At 42.8% G+C, this 19090-nt stretch overlaps 1 protein-coding gene across 9 annotated transcripts in view; it reads right to left on the bottom strand.

The window, feature by feature from the left end:
- Positions 1 to 684: 684 nt before the first annotated feature.
- elf1 (E74-like ETS transcription factor 1) overlaps positions 685 to 19090 on the bottom strand; it is an 82022-nt gene continuing 63616 nt past the window's right edge. For 3 of the 9 annotated variants that reach the window (XM_020452940.2, XM_031797564.1, XM_020452939.2), the window contains 7 exons: positions 11106 to 11277; positions 10811 to 10918; positions 10159 to 10314; positions 8441 to 8524; positions 7358 to 7550; positions 6214 to 6579; positions 872 to 5684 (listed from right to left, as the gene is read on the bottom strand). In XM_020452940.2, coding sequence (XP_020308529.1) covers positions 4895 to 5684; positions 6214 to 6579; positions 7358 to 7550; positions 8441 to 8524; positions 10159 to 10314; positions 10811 to 10918; positions 11106 to 11217 — 1809 coding nt within the window. In that variant the 5' untranslated portion in view covers positions 11218 to 11277 and the 3' untranslated portion in view covers positions 872 to 4894. Of the gene's footprint in view, positions 5685 to 6213; positions 6580 to 7357; positions 7551 to 8440; positions 8525 to 10158; positions 10315 to 10810; positions 10919 to 11105; positions 11296 to 19090 lie in introns of all 9 variants that reach the window. The other 6 variants (XM_020452936.2, XM_020452934.2, XM_031797566.1 and 3 more) reach the window with 4 other exon arrangements.

Below are 19090 nucleotides of genomic sequence, written 5' to 3'. Positions count from 1 at the left end.
CAACCTGGTTAAACCAGACTGAAAAAAACGTGTGCATCAGTTTGAATGCAAAGCTATAATATTGTTTGGTGTCATATTGATAGCCTGGTTAAACCAGACTGAATGCCGGACTGATGTTAAAAGTAGCGGAATCAGTTTGGATTCCAGGCTATTACACTGAGTATACAAAACATTACTCTTTCCATGACATAGACTGACCAGGTGAATCCAGGTGAAAGCTATGATCCCTTATTGATGTCATTTGTTAAATCCAATTCGATCAGTGTAGATGAAGGGGTGGAGGGGTGGTTAAAGAATAATTTAAAAAAGAGACATGGATTGTGTATGAGTGCCATTCAGAGGGTGAATGGGAAAGACAAAAGATTTAAGTGCCTTTGAACGGGGTATGGTAGTACGTGCCAGGCACACCAGCTTCTGTCAAGAACTGCAATGCTGCTGGGTTTTTCACACTCAACAATTTCCCATGTGAATCAAGAATGGTCCACCACCCAAAGGACTTCCAGCCAACTTGACACAACTGTGGGAAGCATTGCAGTCAACATGGGCCAGCATCCCAGTGGAACACCCTGATGAATTGAGACTGTTCTGAGGGGAAAAGTGTGTGGGGGGGTGTGCAACTCAATTAGGAAGGTGTTCCTAATGTTTAGTATACTCAGTGTATATTGAATAAGCACTGAAACGGAATATAAGCAAAATGTGTTTTATTATTATAAAGGTCCATTGCAGCCGTTTTCATCTCAACATCAAATCATTTCTGGGTAACATTTAAGTACCTTACTGGGATTGTTTTCAATTACAATGGTCAAAAAGAAACAAAAATAGATTCTTAGCAAAGAGCAATTTCTCAAGCAAGAATGTTGATAGGACTGTCTGGGAGTGTCCTGGGTGGGGAGGGGAAAACTGAAAACTAGCTGTTATTGGCAGAGAGGATTGGAACTCTTGCTTATTGGTCTATTAACTAATTTACTGTCTGGTGATGTTATCAGGCAGGCCGAAACTCTATCCCACCAAAACAGGCAGAAATTTCAGGTGGTCTTTTCAAACACCTCTTACACTAAAAGGGCATTATCATCATTTTCAAAATTTCACAGTATTATTCCAACCACATAGTGTGGAAATATATATAAAACACAGGAAAATAACGCTTTGACTGCACTGGGCCTGAATATTCTTTCTTAAAAAAAATCTAATCTAGTTTCAGCATAGGAGGAAACCACAGAAAACCCAAGACAAAGGAAAATGTAATGATCGGACAGACATCGCGGACAGACGCCAACATCTCACATACAACAGTGCTTAAAAAGGAAAATACCTGTATATACAACATAAGCGTCTGTAAGCAGGAAAATCCAGTCAACCCCACCCACAGAGTTCATTGCAGTCAATTATCAACACCAAAGACTGTTTTGGTACTTTTTGTAACCCTAGAGAGCATTGATTGTCACAACTTTTCATAACTTTGTACTGTACAACATTCAGATTGTCAACACAGAGAGCCCTTTGGTTGACATAAGACTGATGCCTGGGCACAAGTTCTAAAAAGTAGCATAACCTAAAGTAGCATAACCTAATGAAGCAGGCGTAAAATAAATGCCTGAGCGACGTTTCTTTCTGGACCTGTTGAGAAGGGAAAAAATGATGGGAGGTTCTCTTCTGCACTGTTGAAACAAATCCGTAAATGTGGAGGAGTTAAGATGGAGTGTCACCGTGTTAATGTCCAAAAGCGGAAGTCACGTCACAGACTCTTCATTTCCCCTGAAATTAGCATTAAAGCTTGTCCTCAGATGCTGAGCTAGAGTTCTGACGGTCTGTTGCTCACTCCAGCTCAAGTGGAAAAAATAAAGTAAAGTAATTTAGTAATTTAGCCATGATAGCGCTCAAGATAAATATTGGTTTACTTACACTAGCATCTGCAGGCTATCATAGCCATTCAGAGACCCTGACGTCTCAGGTCCTTAACAAAACTGGGACACCCAATAAAAAGAGCACAGACACCAGTCTGACCAAAGACCAAGAGCTAGGAGAGCAGCACCAGAATTGTAAATGCATAGAAGTAGGGAGGAAAACACCAGTGTTGAGACACAATTTGCATCACAAAATAACTGGGTTAGGAGAGGTCACAGAGGACCTGATTGAGAACAAATTACCAAATTAACTGGACAGGGGTGTGTGAATCTATCCAACTGATCTCTACTGCTTGACTGTTGAATAAGGCTAGAGGTCTGTCCGCTGTACAAAGGGAAGAAGAACCAAAGCACATACAACACAATGTTTAAATGACACAGGACAGAGATGTTTATAGAGACCATCATTTGCGTCGGGGCAAACCACTTTGAGTCCAAAACAGAGAAAGTATCATCATCAATGCTGCGCTGATTATAAGGAATGCTTAAAAAAAACATATCAGCTTTTTAGAAAACAAATTCACCGACATATGAGCTTCCTGTTATTTGATTTCATATACTTTGTATATTATCCCTCGTGTTTTCCATATGTAAATAACAAACAAATGTGCCTTTTTATACAGAATTTAGAAATTCACAAAATAAATACATTTGTGGCCTTAAATTGAATCTCAATAGTATATTATTACTTTATATATATTTATATATATTCCATTTCATATAAACAGGATTAAAGGCCTTAATGGGAAGATAGGAGGCTGGTAAAATCTATTTTATTTTTCCTCCGTATTTTCTCTCGCTCTCTCTCTCTCTCTCTCTCTCTCTCCCTGCATCAAGTCTGCAGCTATATACAAACAGGTTTGTGATTGGACTGTCCAAGGGGACAGGAAATGCCCATTTCCATAGTAACACATTGCTGTAAGGCGATGAGTAATGGAGGGGAAAGCACACCTTATCGACAACTTATAATATGGGGGGATATGGAGGAAACTCCGGATAAGTCACAAACGTTTGAGTCAAAACAATCTGAACCGTCATTTTTTCCCCCCCTCAGACTTTTCCAGTCAAGAGTTTGAACTGTTTTACCTTTACGTATAAGGCACTCTTCCATTAAAGGTCAGTAAAGGTGCGTTTCCGTCATTCAAGTGGAGACGGCATGTAGAAATGACACATTTTCTGCTCATCAAGTCTGATTTCATTGCATTCTCCCACATGAGTTCCCATCTCCTGTTTTTGGTTTGCTGTTTTTGTCTGTTACCATTGACACAAGTCTGATGAGATGTACTGGTAGGTAGAACATTTACTAATCTAACTGGCACATGTGGTGGGGTAGATCCCTGGTTATCCAATGGCTGTTCTCCTGGTGGGGACAGGTTTGGGAAGGGGGCGGGTCTACTGACAGTAGCAAGGTAGGTAGGTAGGTAGATTGATCCAAGTGAGGGCCTTTCGAACTATGGAGCCTTCAACAACACATCACAAAACAATCCCTTGATGTTGAAATTTGGGCACGGGATCAACAGTGAGTAAAACATCCTGCAAGGGGCCAACGTTTGTTTGTCGCTCCACATTTAAAAATCCGTCGCTTTTCAAAATAAGATTATCAACGGGATAAGAACAAGGAAACTTTGTTAAAAAGCAATTGCACCACTTTTCACCCTCATATTCATTATCTCCAGCACCATACCAGTGTCTACATATGTGAAAACAGCGTGTTTCTATGATCATCTTTTGATGATGTTGGGTAGAACTTTTTATATGTTTCGACAAAACGTACAAATGCGCCATTTTCACATATGTAGACAATGGTATTTTACTGGAGACAATGAAAATGAGGTTGAAAAGTGGTGGAATTGCCCTTTGGGTAGTCTTTCTTTATGTTGATTTCATAGTCCAACTTTGATGGAGAGTCCAGGCCTATTAGCAGGTTGGCATTTATTGTCATGAATCTTGCCCTGGAGGCAGCTCTGCAGAGTGGGCACTAGCTGGAACAGCCACAAAGTCGTAAAATCAGATTTGAAACCTAACCTTAACCTGATGGACTACAGTTATCCATTGGATGGTTCTCCCATCGATCGGAATCCCGACAATAAATATCTGGACATTTGGATTGACAAAAACATAAGAATGAGATAGTTTAAAAAAGTGGTTTAAAGTGGGCCTCTTTTTCTAACTCGATCTTGCCTATCCCTAAATAGCAGGAAGCAGATTGTACAGTCAACTGTCCTACCAGTTCTTGACTATGGTGACACCATTTACCAGATTGCCGCAGCCACTACTCTTAAACCTGTGAATGCCATAGGTGACAGTTTTATTACTCATCACTGCATCCTGTATCAAAAGGTTGGCTGGTCCTCATTAACATCCCATATATCACTTCATTACTCCCTTATTGTTTACAAAGCTCTACTACACAAGCTTCCAACTTAACTCACTTCGTTGTTAAAGTATAAAACATGATATAAAGTATAAAATCAGGAGATACCAAACTCTTGAGGTTCCTTGTGGTCTCCACAGAACTAAGTAAATCCTCTTTTAGTTTTAATACACCTCATTGCTGGAACCAATTTTACAATACATTACAATTGGATGTTGTACTGCCGCTTGAGCAATTGCAAATACTAATTGGGGAACTTCCTACTAAGGAATGTAAGAATATTTGTGTTGTGCTGTATTTTAGTTTGTTTTACATTGTATCTGATTTCAATTCGATTTTGTCTTATGAATAGTATGTGCATGGCACCCTTGTGAAAGAAACCCTGGTCTCAATGGAGACTCCCTGTTCAAATAAAGGTAAAATAAAAAAACTAATCTTAACCACACTGCTAATCCTAATGCCTAACCCTAAATTAAGATCAAAAAGCTCACTTTTGTCTTCCTTAATTTTTACGATAGAGACAATTTTGGACTTTTCAGCTGGACCATCTAGTGGAAATCACTCAGTTCTGCCTCCAGGACAAGACTCATGACAATAAAGGTCAGCTTGTGGTCTACTAGACCTCTGTGGGTTCTGCCTTGATCTGGATGAAGGAGGCTGGGAGGTGGACAGTGATCTCTGGCAGCTCCTGGAGCCCCTTGACCCCCACCATGTGCTCCGGTTGCAGGGCCATCTCCCCGCGCACCTCTAGCTCCTCCACGGGGGTCAGGCCCTCACTGGGGCTGCTTCCCTGGGAAAAGTATCCGTTCACTGGAGACTCCCTTCCAGTCTCCCCCTGGTTCGGTCCAAGGCTTTGGTTCTTCCCGATGATCACAGTCCTGTAGGTGAGCTCTGCTTCCCCTGCCTCCATCTCCTCCTTGCCAAACGACGGGTCTCCATTAACCAATGACTGCAGGTAGTAGGGGTCCAGCATCTCCTCCTTGATGCCATGCAGGCCATGGAGGAGCTCGCCACCGCTGGAGGACTTGAGGACCGTAGCAATGACGGTCCCCGGCTGCTGGGCCACCATGGTCTGACCGGTGGCTGTGTTGAGAGTGACCATGCGGGGAAGGCCGTTGAGGGAGGCAGTGGTGGAGCTGAGGACCCCTGTGGTGGTAGTGGAGCCCAGGCTGGTGACAAGGAACTGGGGGTGCTGATGGTGATCCTGGAGGCTGCCCATCCCGGTGGCCAGGGAGGCCGTCTGGATGGTGAGGACATCCTTGCCCCCCGCCGTGGTAGAAGGGACGGTTTGGAGGATGACCCTGGGCTGGGAGGAGTGGCTGGACGAGTCACCGTTGGACAGGAGGGGCTGCAGCTGGCCAGAAGACGTCAGGACCATGGGGACGGAGTTCGGCATGTTGATGGTCCTGAGGAGAGAGAGGAGATCAGATCAATCAATCAACCTTTCTATATCAGCAGTTGACACAAAGTGCTTTACAGTCAGGTTCAGACACACACTTTTAATAGAACACTATTCTAGTATGATATAGTTAAGCAATAAAGCCAGAGGGGGTGTTATATATGGCCAATATGCAACGCGGCGTGCCTGGATACAGCCCTTAGCTGTGTTATATTGCCATATACCACCAACCCCTGAGGTGCCTTATTGCTATTATAAACTGGTTAACAACGTAATTAGAAGAGTAAAAATAAATGTTTTGTCATACCCGTGGTATACAGTCTGATATACCATGGCTTTCAGGCAATCAGCATTCAGGGCTCAAACCACCCAGTTTATAATATAGTATAGAACATATCTTCAGGCATAAAAGTAGCTTTATGTTTCATACTGGCATTATATATGAGCTTTCAAAATCTGTGTGTGTGTATGGATATGCATGTGCATGTATGAATGTGCGTGTGTGTACATATGCCAGGTTGCCATCTATCTCTCACCTCAAAGTGTGTGTGGAGGCCGGCACAGCCGCCCTCTGGTTGGGCTGCAGCACGTGGACCGTCTGGATCATGTGTTCTGCCTGTTTACCATTGACCTCATGGTACAGCCCTCCATCCATATCAATGGGCTCTCTCTTCACTTGTTTTACCGATATAGGACGGTGCCCATGGGCATGGATTTTACCCTGCCCCCCTCTGGAGCCTCCCCGGCCGTGGTGGCTGGGGCGCTGGCCCCCGTAGCCAGAGGTGAGGTCTGGGCATGGGTCCTCGTCGTCAATCACCACTAGGTCGGGAGGCATGTCTTTAAACTGGTAGACCAGCCGCTGACCCTCCACCTTAGCCAGGATACCACGCTGGTAGTAATACCTTAGGTAGGGACAGGTAAGGTAAGATGTTTGTGGCATTGAATAAACATGAAGTAACATTACAAACAGAAAGAGACTTGAGGAAAGTTTTAGCACTTTTCACCATTGACTTCAATGGAGAACTTTCCTTTCTACCCTGCTAGCCTGCGTTTTGAATGATCATGACCGTGGCTTGAATAAGGTCCACTTTGAATAAAGTGTCAGTGAATATTTATTTTATGCCTTGGTCCTTGATAATGTTGACCTGCGAGACGTGACTTAAACTCCTGGTACAAAGGATGTCTGGGGTCTGAGTGCCTTGCTCGCTGTATTCAATATTTTTCTCAGTTATGTTTCATAACAGACACTGATGTTATAATACTGCCTTCAAGAGGAGAAGGGGATGCAGATGAGATATGATTGTATTATGTCGGTACAACACAACATACTGCAGTTTGTTGTCTATGCCATCTAGAAGCACCTACTCCACTTTCCATTTAGCTATTTACTGCAACAGGGCCACATACATTTAACTATTTACTGCAACAGGGCCACAGACATTTAACAATTTACTGCAACAGGGCCACATACATTTAACTATTTACTGCAACAGGGCCACAGACATTTAACAATTTACTGCAACAGGGCCACAGACATTTAGCTATTTACTGCAACAGGGCCACAGACATTTAACTATTTACTGCAACAGGGCCACAGAAATTTTAGCGTGATAGCCTTCGTAACTGTATGTCTGTGATGTCTGTGATGTAGGCCAACGCCATGTGTGTCCTTCCTCTCACCTGAGTGCCCTGCCCATGGTTTCATAGTTCATGTCAGGTTTGTTCTTGTGTTTGCCCCACAGTTTCGACACGGCCTTGGAGTCCACCAGCTTAAAGATGCCTTTCTCCCTCTGTGTCCACTTGATGTACTTGGGACAGGTGTTCTTGTCCTGCAACAGGGCCAGGAGAAACTCCCATAGGTAGATGGTGTTCCCTACATAGGGGGAGAAAGGAGCCATTCACAGTTTGAACTAATACAGTCAATGTCAGTCTAATAGAGTATGTGTGAGTATAATACAGTACATGTCAGTCTAATACAGTACATGTCAGTCTAATACAGTACATATGAGTCTAATACAGTACATGTGAGCGTGTAGTTCTGCTACACCTGTCCATAACTCATTTAGCATTGCAGATTTTCCTTAAACGGAAATAGGCAGAGATGTAATTGCAGTTTTCCCTCCTCATAACCTAAATAAATAAATGTGCTGTTCTTGTCTGCTATGTACAGTATGTACCTAGGCTTGGAAAATAAATGCATTGGATTGCAGTAGATGACTCTTGTTTGAGAAACAGTTAGGCCAGAATTAGTTAAAAACAGCAACCCCTCCAGCAGCCACCGTGACAACATAATGTATATGTGTGCGGCTGAACCAACCCCCTCTCCCTATCTCTATGTGACGTGGAAGGGGACACACACAAGGAAAGGGGAAAAGGGTTTTATCAGTAGTTCATCAATGTACCCTCCAGCGCGCAATCACTTATTTCCCTGTGAAACACAGCACGTTGAGAGCAGCTCGTCAATTAGCAAGCTGAGGTCCAACCCAACTGGACTACAGGGGCTGGGCTGCTGGTTGCCGGCTGCTGATTGCACCACTCTACAAGCAGAAACATGCACAGTAGCTTACAGAAGGAACCAGGAGATACCTTGATTTCAATTGCCTGTTTTTTCAATAAACAAACTGATTGAGAAGGGCCCAGGAGAGAACTTGATTTCGATTGGCTATTTTTTCAAGAAGCAAGCTGATTGAGAAGGGCCCAGGAGAGACCTTGATTTTGATTGGCTTTTTTTTGAGAGGTGAACTGGTTGAGATGAACGCTCACCTTTGCCCTCCTTGCTCTTCTTCTTGAGTGGTAGGTTGGGAGTGGTAATGGGGGAGCAGGGGCGCACCGGCCGAGGCTTGCGCACTAAGACAGGAAAAGGGTAAAGGTCAACACTGTGACACCCAATTAACCACATCCCTGTTCTTGACTAAATAAAATAAAAATGTCAGCACTGTATTATGAACAATTTGCAAATATTAATGCTATAAGCTAAGGTTAATAAGGCTACAAACTATGGTTAATAAGGCTATAAGCTAAGGTTAATAAGGCTACAAACTATGGTTAATAAGGCTACAAACTATGGTTAATAAGGCTATAAGCTAAGGTTAATAAGGCTATAAGCTATGGTTAATAAGGCTGTAAGCTATGGTTAATAAGGCTATAAGCTAAGGTTAATAAGGCTACAAACTATGGTTAATAAGGCTATAAGCTATGGTTAACAAGGCTGTAAACTATGGTTAATAAGGCTATAAGCTAAGGTTAATAAGGCTGTAAACTATGGTTAATAAGGCTATAAGCTAAGGTTAATAAGGCTGTAAACTATGGTTAACAGGGCTGTAAGCTATGGTTAATAAGGCTATAAGCTATGGTTAATAAGGCTGTAAGATATGGTTAATAAGGCTGTAAACTATGGTTAATAAGGCTGTAAGCTATGGTTAATAAGGCTATAAGCTAAGGTTAATAAGGCTACAAACTATGGTTAATAAGGCTGTAAGCTATGGTTAATAAGGCTATAAGCTAAGGTTAATAAGGCTGTAAACTATGGTTAATAAGGCTATAAGCTAAGGTTAATAAGGCTGTAAACTATGGTTAACAAGGCTGTAAGGTATGGTTAATAAGGCTATAAGCTATGGTTAATAAGGCTGTAAGATATGGTTAATAAGGCTGTAAACTATGGTTAACAAGGCTGTAAGCTATGGTTAATAAGGCTATAAGCTAAGGTTAATAAGGCTACAAACTATGGTTAATAAGGCTGTAAGCTATGGTTAATGAGGCTATAAGCTAAGGTTAATAAGGCTACAAACTATGGTTAATAAGGCTGTAAGCTATGGTTAATAAGGCTATAAGCTATGATTAATAAGGCTATAAACTGTGGTTAATAAGGCTATAAACTATGGTTAAAAAGGCTATAAACTGTGGTTAATAAGGCTATAAGCTATGGTTAAAAAGGCTATAAACTATGGTTAATAAGGCTATAAACTATGGTTAATAAGGCTGTAAACTATGGTTAATAAGGCTATAAGCTATGGTTAATAAGGCTATAAACTATGGTTAATAAGGCTATAAGCTATGATTAATAAGGCTATAAACTGTGGTTAATAAGGCTATAAACTATGGTTAAAAAGGCTATAAACTGTGGTTAATAAGGCTATAAGCTATGGTTAAAAAGGCTATAAACTGTGGTTAATAAGGCTATAAGCTATGGTTAATAAGGCTATACGCTATGGTTAAATAGGCTGTAAACTATGGTTAATAAAGCTATTAAGGCTATAAGCTATGGTTAATAAGGCTATAAACTATGGTTAATAAGGCTATAAGCTATGGTTAATAAGGCTATAGGCAAATATATTTTCCAAGGTACTCCTGTGTAACTCTTAAAAGCATATCTCTTCGAAACATGAGAGTAAGTGGAACATTTTCATATAGAAGATTAAAAACAAGACTAAATCATGTGTTGTAACACTGCTCCCTAGATTCCAGCAGAACCCCTGCAGTACTTTTGGTTTTCCTCTGTGGTTTGGACACGCTCTTCTGAGGGATCTCGTCCATGGAGGATGTTTCATCGTCCAGCGATACATCCATGCAGCCGTTGGGCTCCGGCCGCAGGTGGATGTAGGTGTAGTCAGACTCCAACATGGTCCCGTACGTATGAACTACAACAACAAGAGAAAACAGTAGTACACTCAATATGACTCTTAGTTCTGTAATATTATTGTGAGACTGAACTAAAGCAACAGTCAGAGATAATGACAGGAGTTAGTGGAAATACTACAAATGAAACCGCATACAAATTAAACTGCATACCTTCATCAAAAATGTGCAGGTTTTAACAAAGTGATAAATCAAATCAAAATGTAATTATCAACTCCACAGGATAAAACAAGTGTAAACGGTATGGTAAAATGCTTATTTACAAGCTCTTCCTCAACAATGCAGTATTCAATATCAAAGGTAAAGAAATTGAAAATCCAGAATAGAATCTTGAAAAGAGCACGGAATCAATACTAGGTCAGATAAAATAAAACCCACAAGATAAATGCTCTGGGGTAGAAGTTGGATTCAGTTAATACACATGTGGTACCAACATTACAAAAAATACTCCTTCCCCTAACCTCCTAGAGAGTAGCAACAACAGAACAGAGTTCGTACTCATGCGTTTCTCATCCAGAATGTTGTTTGGAGACTCCATGTTAAGAAGGGCTGCCGCAGCCTCATTGGTCTCCATGTTATCCTCTGTACCCGATACCGTCCTTTCTACTGGCCAATAAGACAGGGATTATCATCAGAACAAGAAACAGACAGCTTTAGAGACAAACTTGAAAGGATATTACAATCAATAAGGGTGAATTCTAGGTAATTTAGATAGTACCAGGCCCTGTCCGGAATCAACTCCTAGCTCCTACCCCCTAGGCATGCATGCATATCATGCCCTCCTCCCCCTTACCTGAAAGGCCCACGTCTCCGACCATAATGGGCTCCTCCATCACATGTACAGTGTTGTCCACCATAATGCCGTTGGTCACCTCGTCCGACTCCATGCCCGAGTAGACCTGCATGAGGTCAGCAGCGGGCACCTGTTCCACGATGACTGCTGGGAACACGGACGGATCATCCAGCTGGACACACAGAGAGACCAACAGAAGACAGAGACCACAGTTGTTAGACCACAGACGTTAGACCACAGACCACAGTCGTTAGTCCACAGACGTTAGACCACAGATGTTAGACCACAGACCACAGATGTTAGTCCACAGATGTTAGACCACAGACCACAGTCGTTAGTCCACAGACGTTAGACCACAGGCGTTAGACCACAGACGTTAGACCACAGACCACAGTCGTTAGTCCACAGACTTTAGACAACAGACGTTAGACCACAGACGTTAGACCACAGACCACAGTTGTTAGACCACAGACGTTAGACCACAGACGTTAGACCACAGTCGTTAGTCCACAGACTTTAGACAACAGACGTTAGACCACAGATGTTAGACCACAGACCACAGTCGTTAGTCCACAGACGTTAGACCACAGGCATTAGTCCACAGACGTTAGACCACAGACCACAGTCGTTAGTCCACAGACGTTAGACCACAGGCGTTAGACCACAGACGTTAGACCCCAGAATGACATGTCTTTTGCTTGTTTTTAAAAATCTTATATCCTTTAAGTACTACAACCTTTGTAAAGTTAATGTAGACTTATACACTGTGCTTTTACAGTTGCTCTGGTATATCTCACACATTCGCTTGATCCCCATGCAGCTGAACAAAATGAACTACTTACACAGAGAGAAAGAAAGAGAGAGAGAGAGAATGAGAGAGAGAGACAGAGAGAGGCAGAAAGACAAAGAGAGAGAGAGACAGAGAGAAAAACAGACAGACAGACAGACAGACAGAGAGAGCGAGAGCTAGACATATCTACATAAACCCATATTTCTCATGTGACCAACATGGCCTCATCCTAACAAGAATTGAAAAACTGCTGGTAATAACGCTACATATATATTTTTAAAGAATATCAGAATGCTTTTTCCCTACCACATCTCCGGATTCCAACCGCAAGCTCTGAACCATTACACCGAATCATCGCAACTAGCTATCTGCTATCCGAGTGGCTACTCCTGGCTAACGTCTCTGTCCCGAAACAAGCACCAGTTAGCCTGGAGCTAGCCTCGAGCTAAGCCCATCTCCAGGCTAGCCAAAGAGGTCCACCAGACAATTCTTGGGCTACAATACCTCTTTTGTCAATTGGACTGGACCTTTTACTGCCGACACGGAGCCCCACCGATCCATCAGGACTTGTCTACCGACGTAACCATCCGAGGTGGATTCAACAGGCTCTTCCATTGCGACGTCGCCTGAGGCTCATCTGCTATCCCCGGGCCGCTAGCGGACTGAATCGCCGTGTCTCCAGCTCACCTAGCATAGTAGCGACTACTGAATTGGCTCCCTGACTCATCTAGTGCTACTCATTGGACCCTATGATCACTCGGCTACACATGCCTCTCCCTAATGCCAATATGCCTTGGCTATTGCTGTTTTGGTTAGTGATTATTGTCTTATTTCACTATAGAGCCCCCAGCCCTGCTCAATATGCCTTAGCAAGCCCTTTTCTTTCCACCCCCCACACATGCGGTGACCTCACCTGGCTTAACTGGTGCCTCTAGAAACAAAACCTCTCTCATCGTCACTCAATGCCTAGGTTTACCTCCACTGTACTCACATCCTACCATACCCTTGTCTGTACATTATGCCTTGAATCTATTCTTCCGACACCCAGAAATCTGCTCCTTTTAATCTCTGTTCCGAACGCACTATACAACCAGTTCTTATACCCTTTAGCCGTACCCTTATTCTACTCATCCTCTGTTCCTCTGGTGATGTAGAGGTTAACCCAGGCCCTGCAGCCCCCAGCACCACTCCCATTCCCCAGGCGCTCTCATTTGTTGACTTCTGTAACCGTAAAAACCTTGGTTTCATGCACGTTAACATCAGAAGCCTCCTCCCTAAGTTTGTTTTATTCACTGCTTTAGCACACTCCACCAACCCTGATGTCCTAGCCGTGTCTGAATCATGGCTTAGGAAGTCCACCAAAAATCCTGAAATTTTCATCCGTAACTACAACATCTTCCGACAAGATAGAACTGCCAAAGGGGGCGGAGTTGCAATCTACTGCAGAAATAGCCCGCAGAGTTCTGTCATACTATCCAGATCTGTGCCCAAACAATGAGTTTCTACTTCTAAAAATCCACCTTTCCAGAAACAAGTCTCTCACCGTTCCCGCTTCTTATAGACCACCTTCAGCCCCCAGCTGTGCCCTGAACACCATATGTGAATTGATTGCCCCCCATCTATCTTCAGAGTTCGTACTGTTAGGTGACCTAAACTGGGACATGCTTAACACCCCGGATGTCCTACAATTTAAGCTAGATGCCCTCAATCTCACACAAATTATCAAGGAACCTACCAGGTACAACCCTAAATCCGTAACCATGGGCACCCCCCTCTTAGATATCATCCTGACCAACCTGCCCTCTAAATACACCTCTGTCTTCAAGCAGGATCTCAGTGATCACTGCCTCATTGCCTGCGTGCGTAATGGGTTTGAGGTCAAACGACCATGACCTGGCCCGGGTGTCAGGAAGGATATTGACCTCATCCCATCTGTAGAGGATGCCTGGTTGCTCTTTAAAAGTGCTTTCCTCACCATCTTAAATAAGCATGCCCCGTTCAAAAATTGTAGAACTAAGAACAGATATAGCCTTGGTTCATCCCAGACTTGACTGCCCTTGACCAGCACAAAAACTTCCTGTGGCTTCTGCATTAGCATCAATAAGCCCCGCGATATGCAACTTTTCAGGGAAGTTAGGAACCAATATACTAGGTCAGTTAGGAAAGCTAAGGCTAGCTTTTTCAAAAATAAATTTGCATCCTGTAGCACTAATTCCAAACAGTTTGGGGACACTGTAAAGTCCATGGAGAATAAGAGCACCTCCTCCCAGCTGCCCACTGCACTGAGGCTAGGAAACACTGTCACCGCCGATAAATCTATGATAATCGATCATTTCAATAAGCATTTTTCTATGGCTGGCCATGCTTTCCACCTGGCTACACCTACCATGGCCAACAGCTCAGCACCCCCTGCAGCAACTTGCCCAAGCCCCGCCCTGCTTCTCCTTCACCAAAATCCCAAATCTGGATCCCTACAAATCATCCCTACACTGGTCATCCCCAAAGCCAACCTTACTTTGGCCGCCTTTTCTTCCAGTTCTCTGCTGCCAATGACTGGAACGAATTGCAAAAATCACTCAAGCTGGAGTCTCATATCTGCCTCACTGACTTTAAGCATCAGCTGTCAGAGCAGCTTACCGATCATTGCACCTGCACACAGCCCATCTGTAAATAGCCCACCCAACTACCTCATCCCCATATTGTTATTTATTTTTTGCTCCTTTGCACCTCAGTATCTCTACTTGCACATTCATCTTCTGTACATCTATCACTCCAGTGTTTAATTGCTCAATTGTAATTATTTTGCCACTATGGCCTATTTATTGCCTTACCTCCTTAATTTGCACACACTGTTTATCCATACTTTCTATTGTGTTATTGACTGTACGTTTGTTTAAATCTAGGCCAGGTCGCAGTTGTAAATGAGAACTTGTTCTCAACTGGTCTACATGGTTAAATAAAGGTGAAATTTTAAATATATATATAATTAAATAAATGAACACTGTTAACACATTCACTCCTACAGTATCATACCTCATGAACACTGTCAACCCATTCACTCCTTTCGTAACTCATACCTGTGTCTTTTTGCTGGGGATTCCAGACACACTCCCTCATTTCCAGCACAACATTTCTGAACATGGGAAGAGGAAATTACCAGAGCTCTGGCCAAACTGAGTACACTTGAGTATAAAAAAACATTAAGAACACCTGCTCTTTCCACGACATAGACTGACCAGGTGAATGCTATGATCCCTTATTGATGTAACTTGTTAAATCCACTTCAATCCATGTAGATGAAGGGGAGGAGACAGGTTAAAGAAGGATTTTTAAGCCTTGAGAAATGGATTGCGCATGTGTGCCATTCAGAGTGTGAATCAGCAAGACAAAATATTTAAGTGCCTTTGAATGTGGTATGGTACTAGGTGACAGGCGTGCCAGTTTGTGTCAAGGACTGCAATGCTGCTGGGTTTTTCATGCTCAACAGTTTCCCGTGTGTATCAAGAATGGTCCAACACCCAAAGGACATCCAGCCAACTTTTTTATTTTATTTAACCTTTATTTAACTTGACAAGTCAGTTAAGAACAAATTCTTATTTTACAATGACGGCATACCCTGGCCAAACCCTCCCCCAACCCGGACGACGCTGGGTCAATTGTGCTCCGCCCTATGGGTCTCCCGATCACGGCCAGTTGTGATACAGCCCGGGATCAAACCACGGTCTGTAGTGACGCCTCTAGCACTGAGATGCAACGCCTTAGACCGCTGCGCCACTCGGGAGCCCAACTGTGGGACTCATTGGAGTCAACACGGGCCAGCATCCCTGTGGATAGCTTTCGACACCTTGTAGAGTCTATGCCCTAACGAATTGAGGCTGTTCTGAGGGCAAATGGGGGGAGCAACTAAATATTAGGGAGGTGTTCTTAATGTTTGGTATGCTCAGTGTGTAAGAAACTGTAGTGTATGGCAACCAAGCCCACCTGGCAACCCTTTGAACACTGACCTCTTCTACCAGTGTTTCTCCTAGCTTATTTTCCAGGCAGGTTGCATGCAAACATCCAGGGTCTATTTAAATACGTATCGCCCTATACAATGGTAGGGGAAACACTGACTACAGTTGGCCTACCCATGTGACATGGCAGTTATCCTGACAGGACATGTGGCAGTTATCCAGACAGGACATGTGGACACAACAAGCTTCTCTCATTTCTCATTGTGTGAGGTCCTTGTGGAGTAAACTGTTATTTTGCTGTCTTCAACAGTACCATAACATGAAGCAGTGTGGATGGCACCTCTTTCCGTTGGTTTTTTCCCATTACGTGGGTGGTTCCACGAAATGAGTGTCTTTTGCGTCCCTTTGATATCTTAAGTATAAATTGTGCACAAATATTGAAAAGCATGTTATATTCAATAATGTGCCCTTCAATACAGACCACATTGAGAATTCAATAAATAAATAAATTCAATAAATCTCGTTTTTAATATGATGAAAATATTCCCTTTTAAATACTACTTTCAAAATAAATATTGAACATCTAATAGCCAAATCATGGTGTAAAAGCAGGTGAGCTGGTTCTACTCTATTTGTACATATTCTGGTGTTTTGTGGTGGAATTTTTAAAATTTTATTGTGAAGCTTCAGCTTGCATTCAATTGCCCATCCCTGCTGCACACAACAACCTTCCATTCCCCCTGTCACAAGGTGATTCATGGCTGATTTAAGATGACATCGTCAACCCTGTTACTTTATTTGGCACTAAATAGGCACTTACTATGTAATGGGAAAACGTATTTTATTAGGTTGAACATGTGCTCTTTATGACAGAATGTTAAAATTAGATAAAATAAAATGTTTTTTTTCCCCAAGTCACAAATCTCAAAAGGCACCGAATTTGTGGCATGACCCATGCCCTAAAAGCTCCAGTCCCGGCTTGAAGAAAAAAAGGAGCAGGCAGGACTCCTAGCTTGCAGGTCTTTTACTTCAGTTTAAGCTATTCTAAATATCAAGCAAACAAAAATGCACTAATGAAATGGTGCAAAGTATTTATAGAGGAAACAAATTCATTCAGTGTCAGTTTCTGAAAATAACCAAGAGATGGCAGCAGACTACAGCTCATTGCCTGATTATCATATGATCTATGATGCTTTGTCCTGCCCAAACAGTTCATGCAAGTTCTCAATCATTAGAAAACAATTAGTGGCCAAATACTTAGCCATACTGAAAGGCAGTAACAACATTTTGACTTAAACTTCCAAAACGGTTTTAATGGAATAGCCTAACAACGTTCAGAGTTGTAGGACTTTACCTTTCCAATCCCTTGAGATAGTCTTTGTTATGTTGTGGAACATTATAAGCGTTCTGCTTTTTTGGTAATTCTTGTCCATTTTAGTAATTATATTTCTATGGTCTCTCTCTCTCTTTCTCTCTCTCGTCTAAAGCACAAGTTTCCATTGTTGTGGTTGAACCCCGGGAACTCCAGGTGTCTAAGCTTTGAGCCTTGAGCCCACGGAGGGACTAGGGAGTCCAAGGCTACATCCACTCAATGCTACACTTTAACCAGATAACTAACAGTACACTAACAGCACAATGCCACACACAACTGCATTATGTTGAATCATTAATCCTCTATGGGTCATTACCATACAATTAAACTATGTAAACATAGCTATGAGTTCAGCGACTGTTCTAGTAACTTCACAGACAATATCTGCATTTTCAGAACAGAGTCCATGCTAAATTATTTTCCATGATGTCAGCACTAACGATCAATCAACAGTTGGCCACGAGACCACTTGGGAAGTATAAAATAAAGGATGCTGTTGTTGTGTGCGCTTGACTGTAAAAGATGAAATGTCATTGACGTTATGGTCTCAGACTATAGTAGCATCTCAGTCAGTAGGGAGTCCCATCTGGGTTCACTGATGTGAGAGAGAACCAGTGAGTCTGCTGAGTTCACTGCAGTGTATTAAACCCCACACTGTCTCCCCTCCATAGCAGGACCAGACCATGCCAGACCGAATCCCATACAGAATCTGCTGACGGGGAAGAAGATGTCTGTGTCTGTCTACTGTTGTTGTTTTGACATAATGGGGCTCAGTTGCACCTGGAGGGTTTGTCACAAAGCAGGATCAAATAGTTAGCCAGCGAGATAGCTTTTGTGCATACAGTGCATTCGGAATTATTCAGACCCCTTCACTTGTTCCACATTTTATTATGTTACAGCCTTATTCTAAAATGAATTAAATTATTTTCCCCTCATCAATCTACACACAATACCCCATAATGACAAAGCAAAAACATTTTTGCAAATGTATAAAAAAATTACAACTGTAATTACACATTTACATAAGACCCTTCACTCAGTACTTTGTTGAATCACCATTGGCAGCGATTACAGCCTCTAGTCTTCTTGGGTAAGACACTACAAGCTTGGACCACCTGTATTTGGGGTTTCTCCCATTCTTCTCTGCAGATCCTCTCAAGCTCTGTCAGGTTGGACAGGGAGCGTCGCTGCACAGCTATTTTCAGGTCTCTCCAGAGATGTTTGATCGGGTTCAAGTCCGGGCTCTGGCTGGGCCATTCAAGGTCATTCAGAGGCTTGTCCCGAAGCCACTCCTGTGTTGTGTTGGCTATGTGCTTAGGGTCATTGTCTTATTTGAAGGTGAACCTTCACCCCAGTCTGAGATTCTGAGCGCTCTGGATCAGATTTTCATCAAGGATCTCTCTGTACTTTGCTCTGTTCATCTCTCTCTCAATCCTGACAAGTCTCCCAGTCCCTGCCACTGAAAAACATCCCCACAGCATGATGCTGCTACCATGCTTCACTGTAGGGATGGTGCCAGCTTTCCTCCAGACGTGACACTTGACATTCAGGCCAAAGAGTTCAATCTTGGTTTCATCAGACCAGAGAATCTTGTTTCTCATGTTCTGAGAGTCCTTCAGGTGCCTTTTAGCAAACTCCAAGTGGGCCTTTAACTGAGGAGTGGCTTCTCTTTGGCCACTCTACCATAAATGCCTGATTGGTGGAATGCTGCAGAGATGGTTGTCCTTCTGGAAGGTTCTCACATCTCCACAGAGGAACTCTGGAGCTCTGTCAGAGTTACCATCGGGTTCTTGGTCACCTCCCTGACCAAGGCCATTTTCCCCCAATTGCTCAGTTTGGCCGGGTGGACAGCTCTAGGAAGAGTCTTGGT

This window comes from Oncorhynchus kisutch, linkage group LG19 (assembly GCF_002021735.2).
Source record: "Oncorhynchus kisutch isolate 150728-3 linkage group LG19, Okis_V2, whole genome shotgun sequence".
Taxonomy (NCBI): Eukaryota; Metazoa; Chordata; class Actinopteri; order Salmoniformes; family Salmonidae; genus Oncorhynchus; species Oncorhynchus kisutch.
The sequence above is the reverse complement of the archived record's forward strand: the minus strand, read 5'-3'. Positions and strand labels throughout refer to the sequence as shown.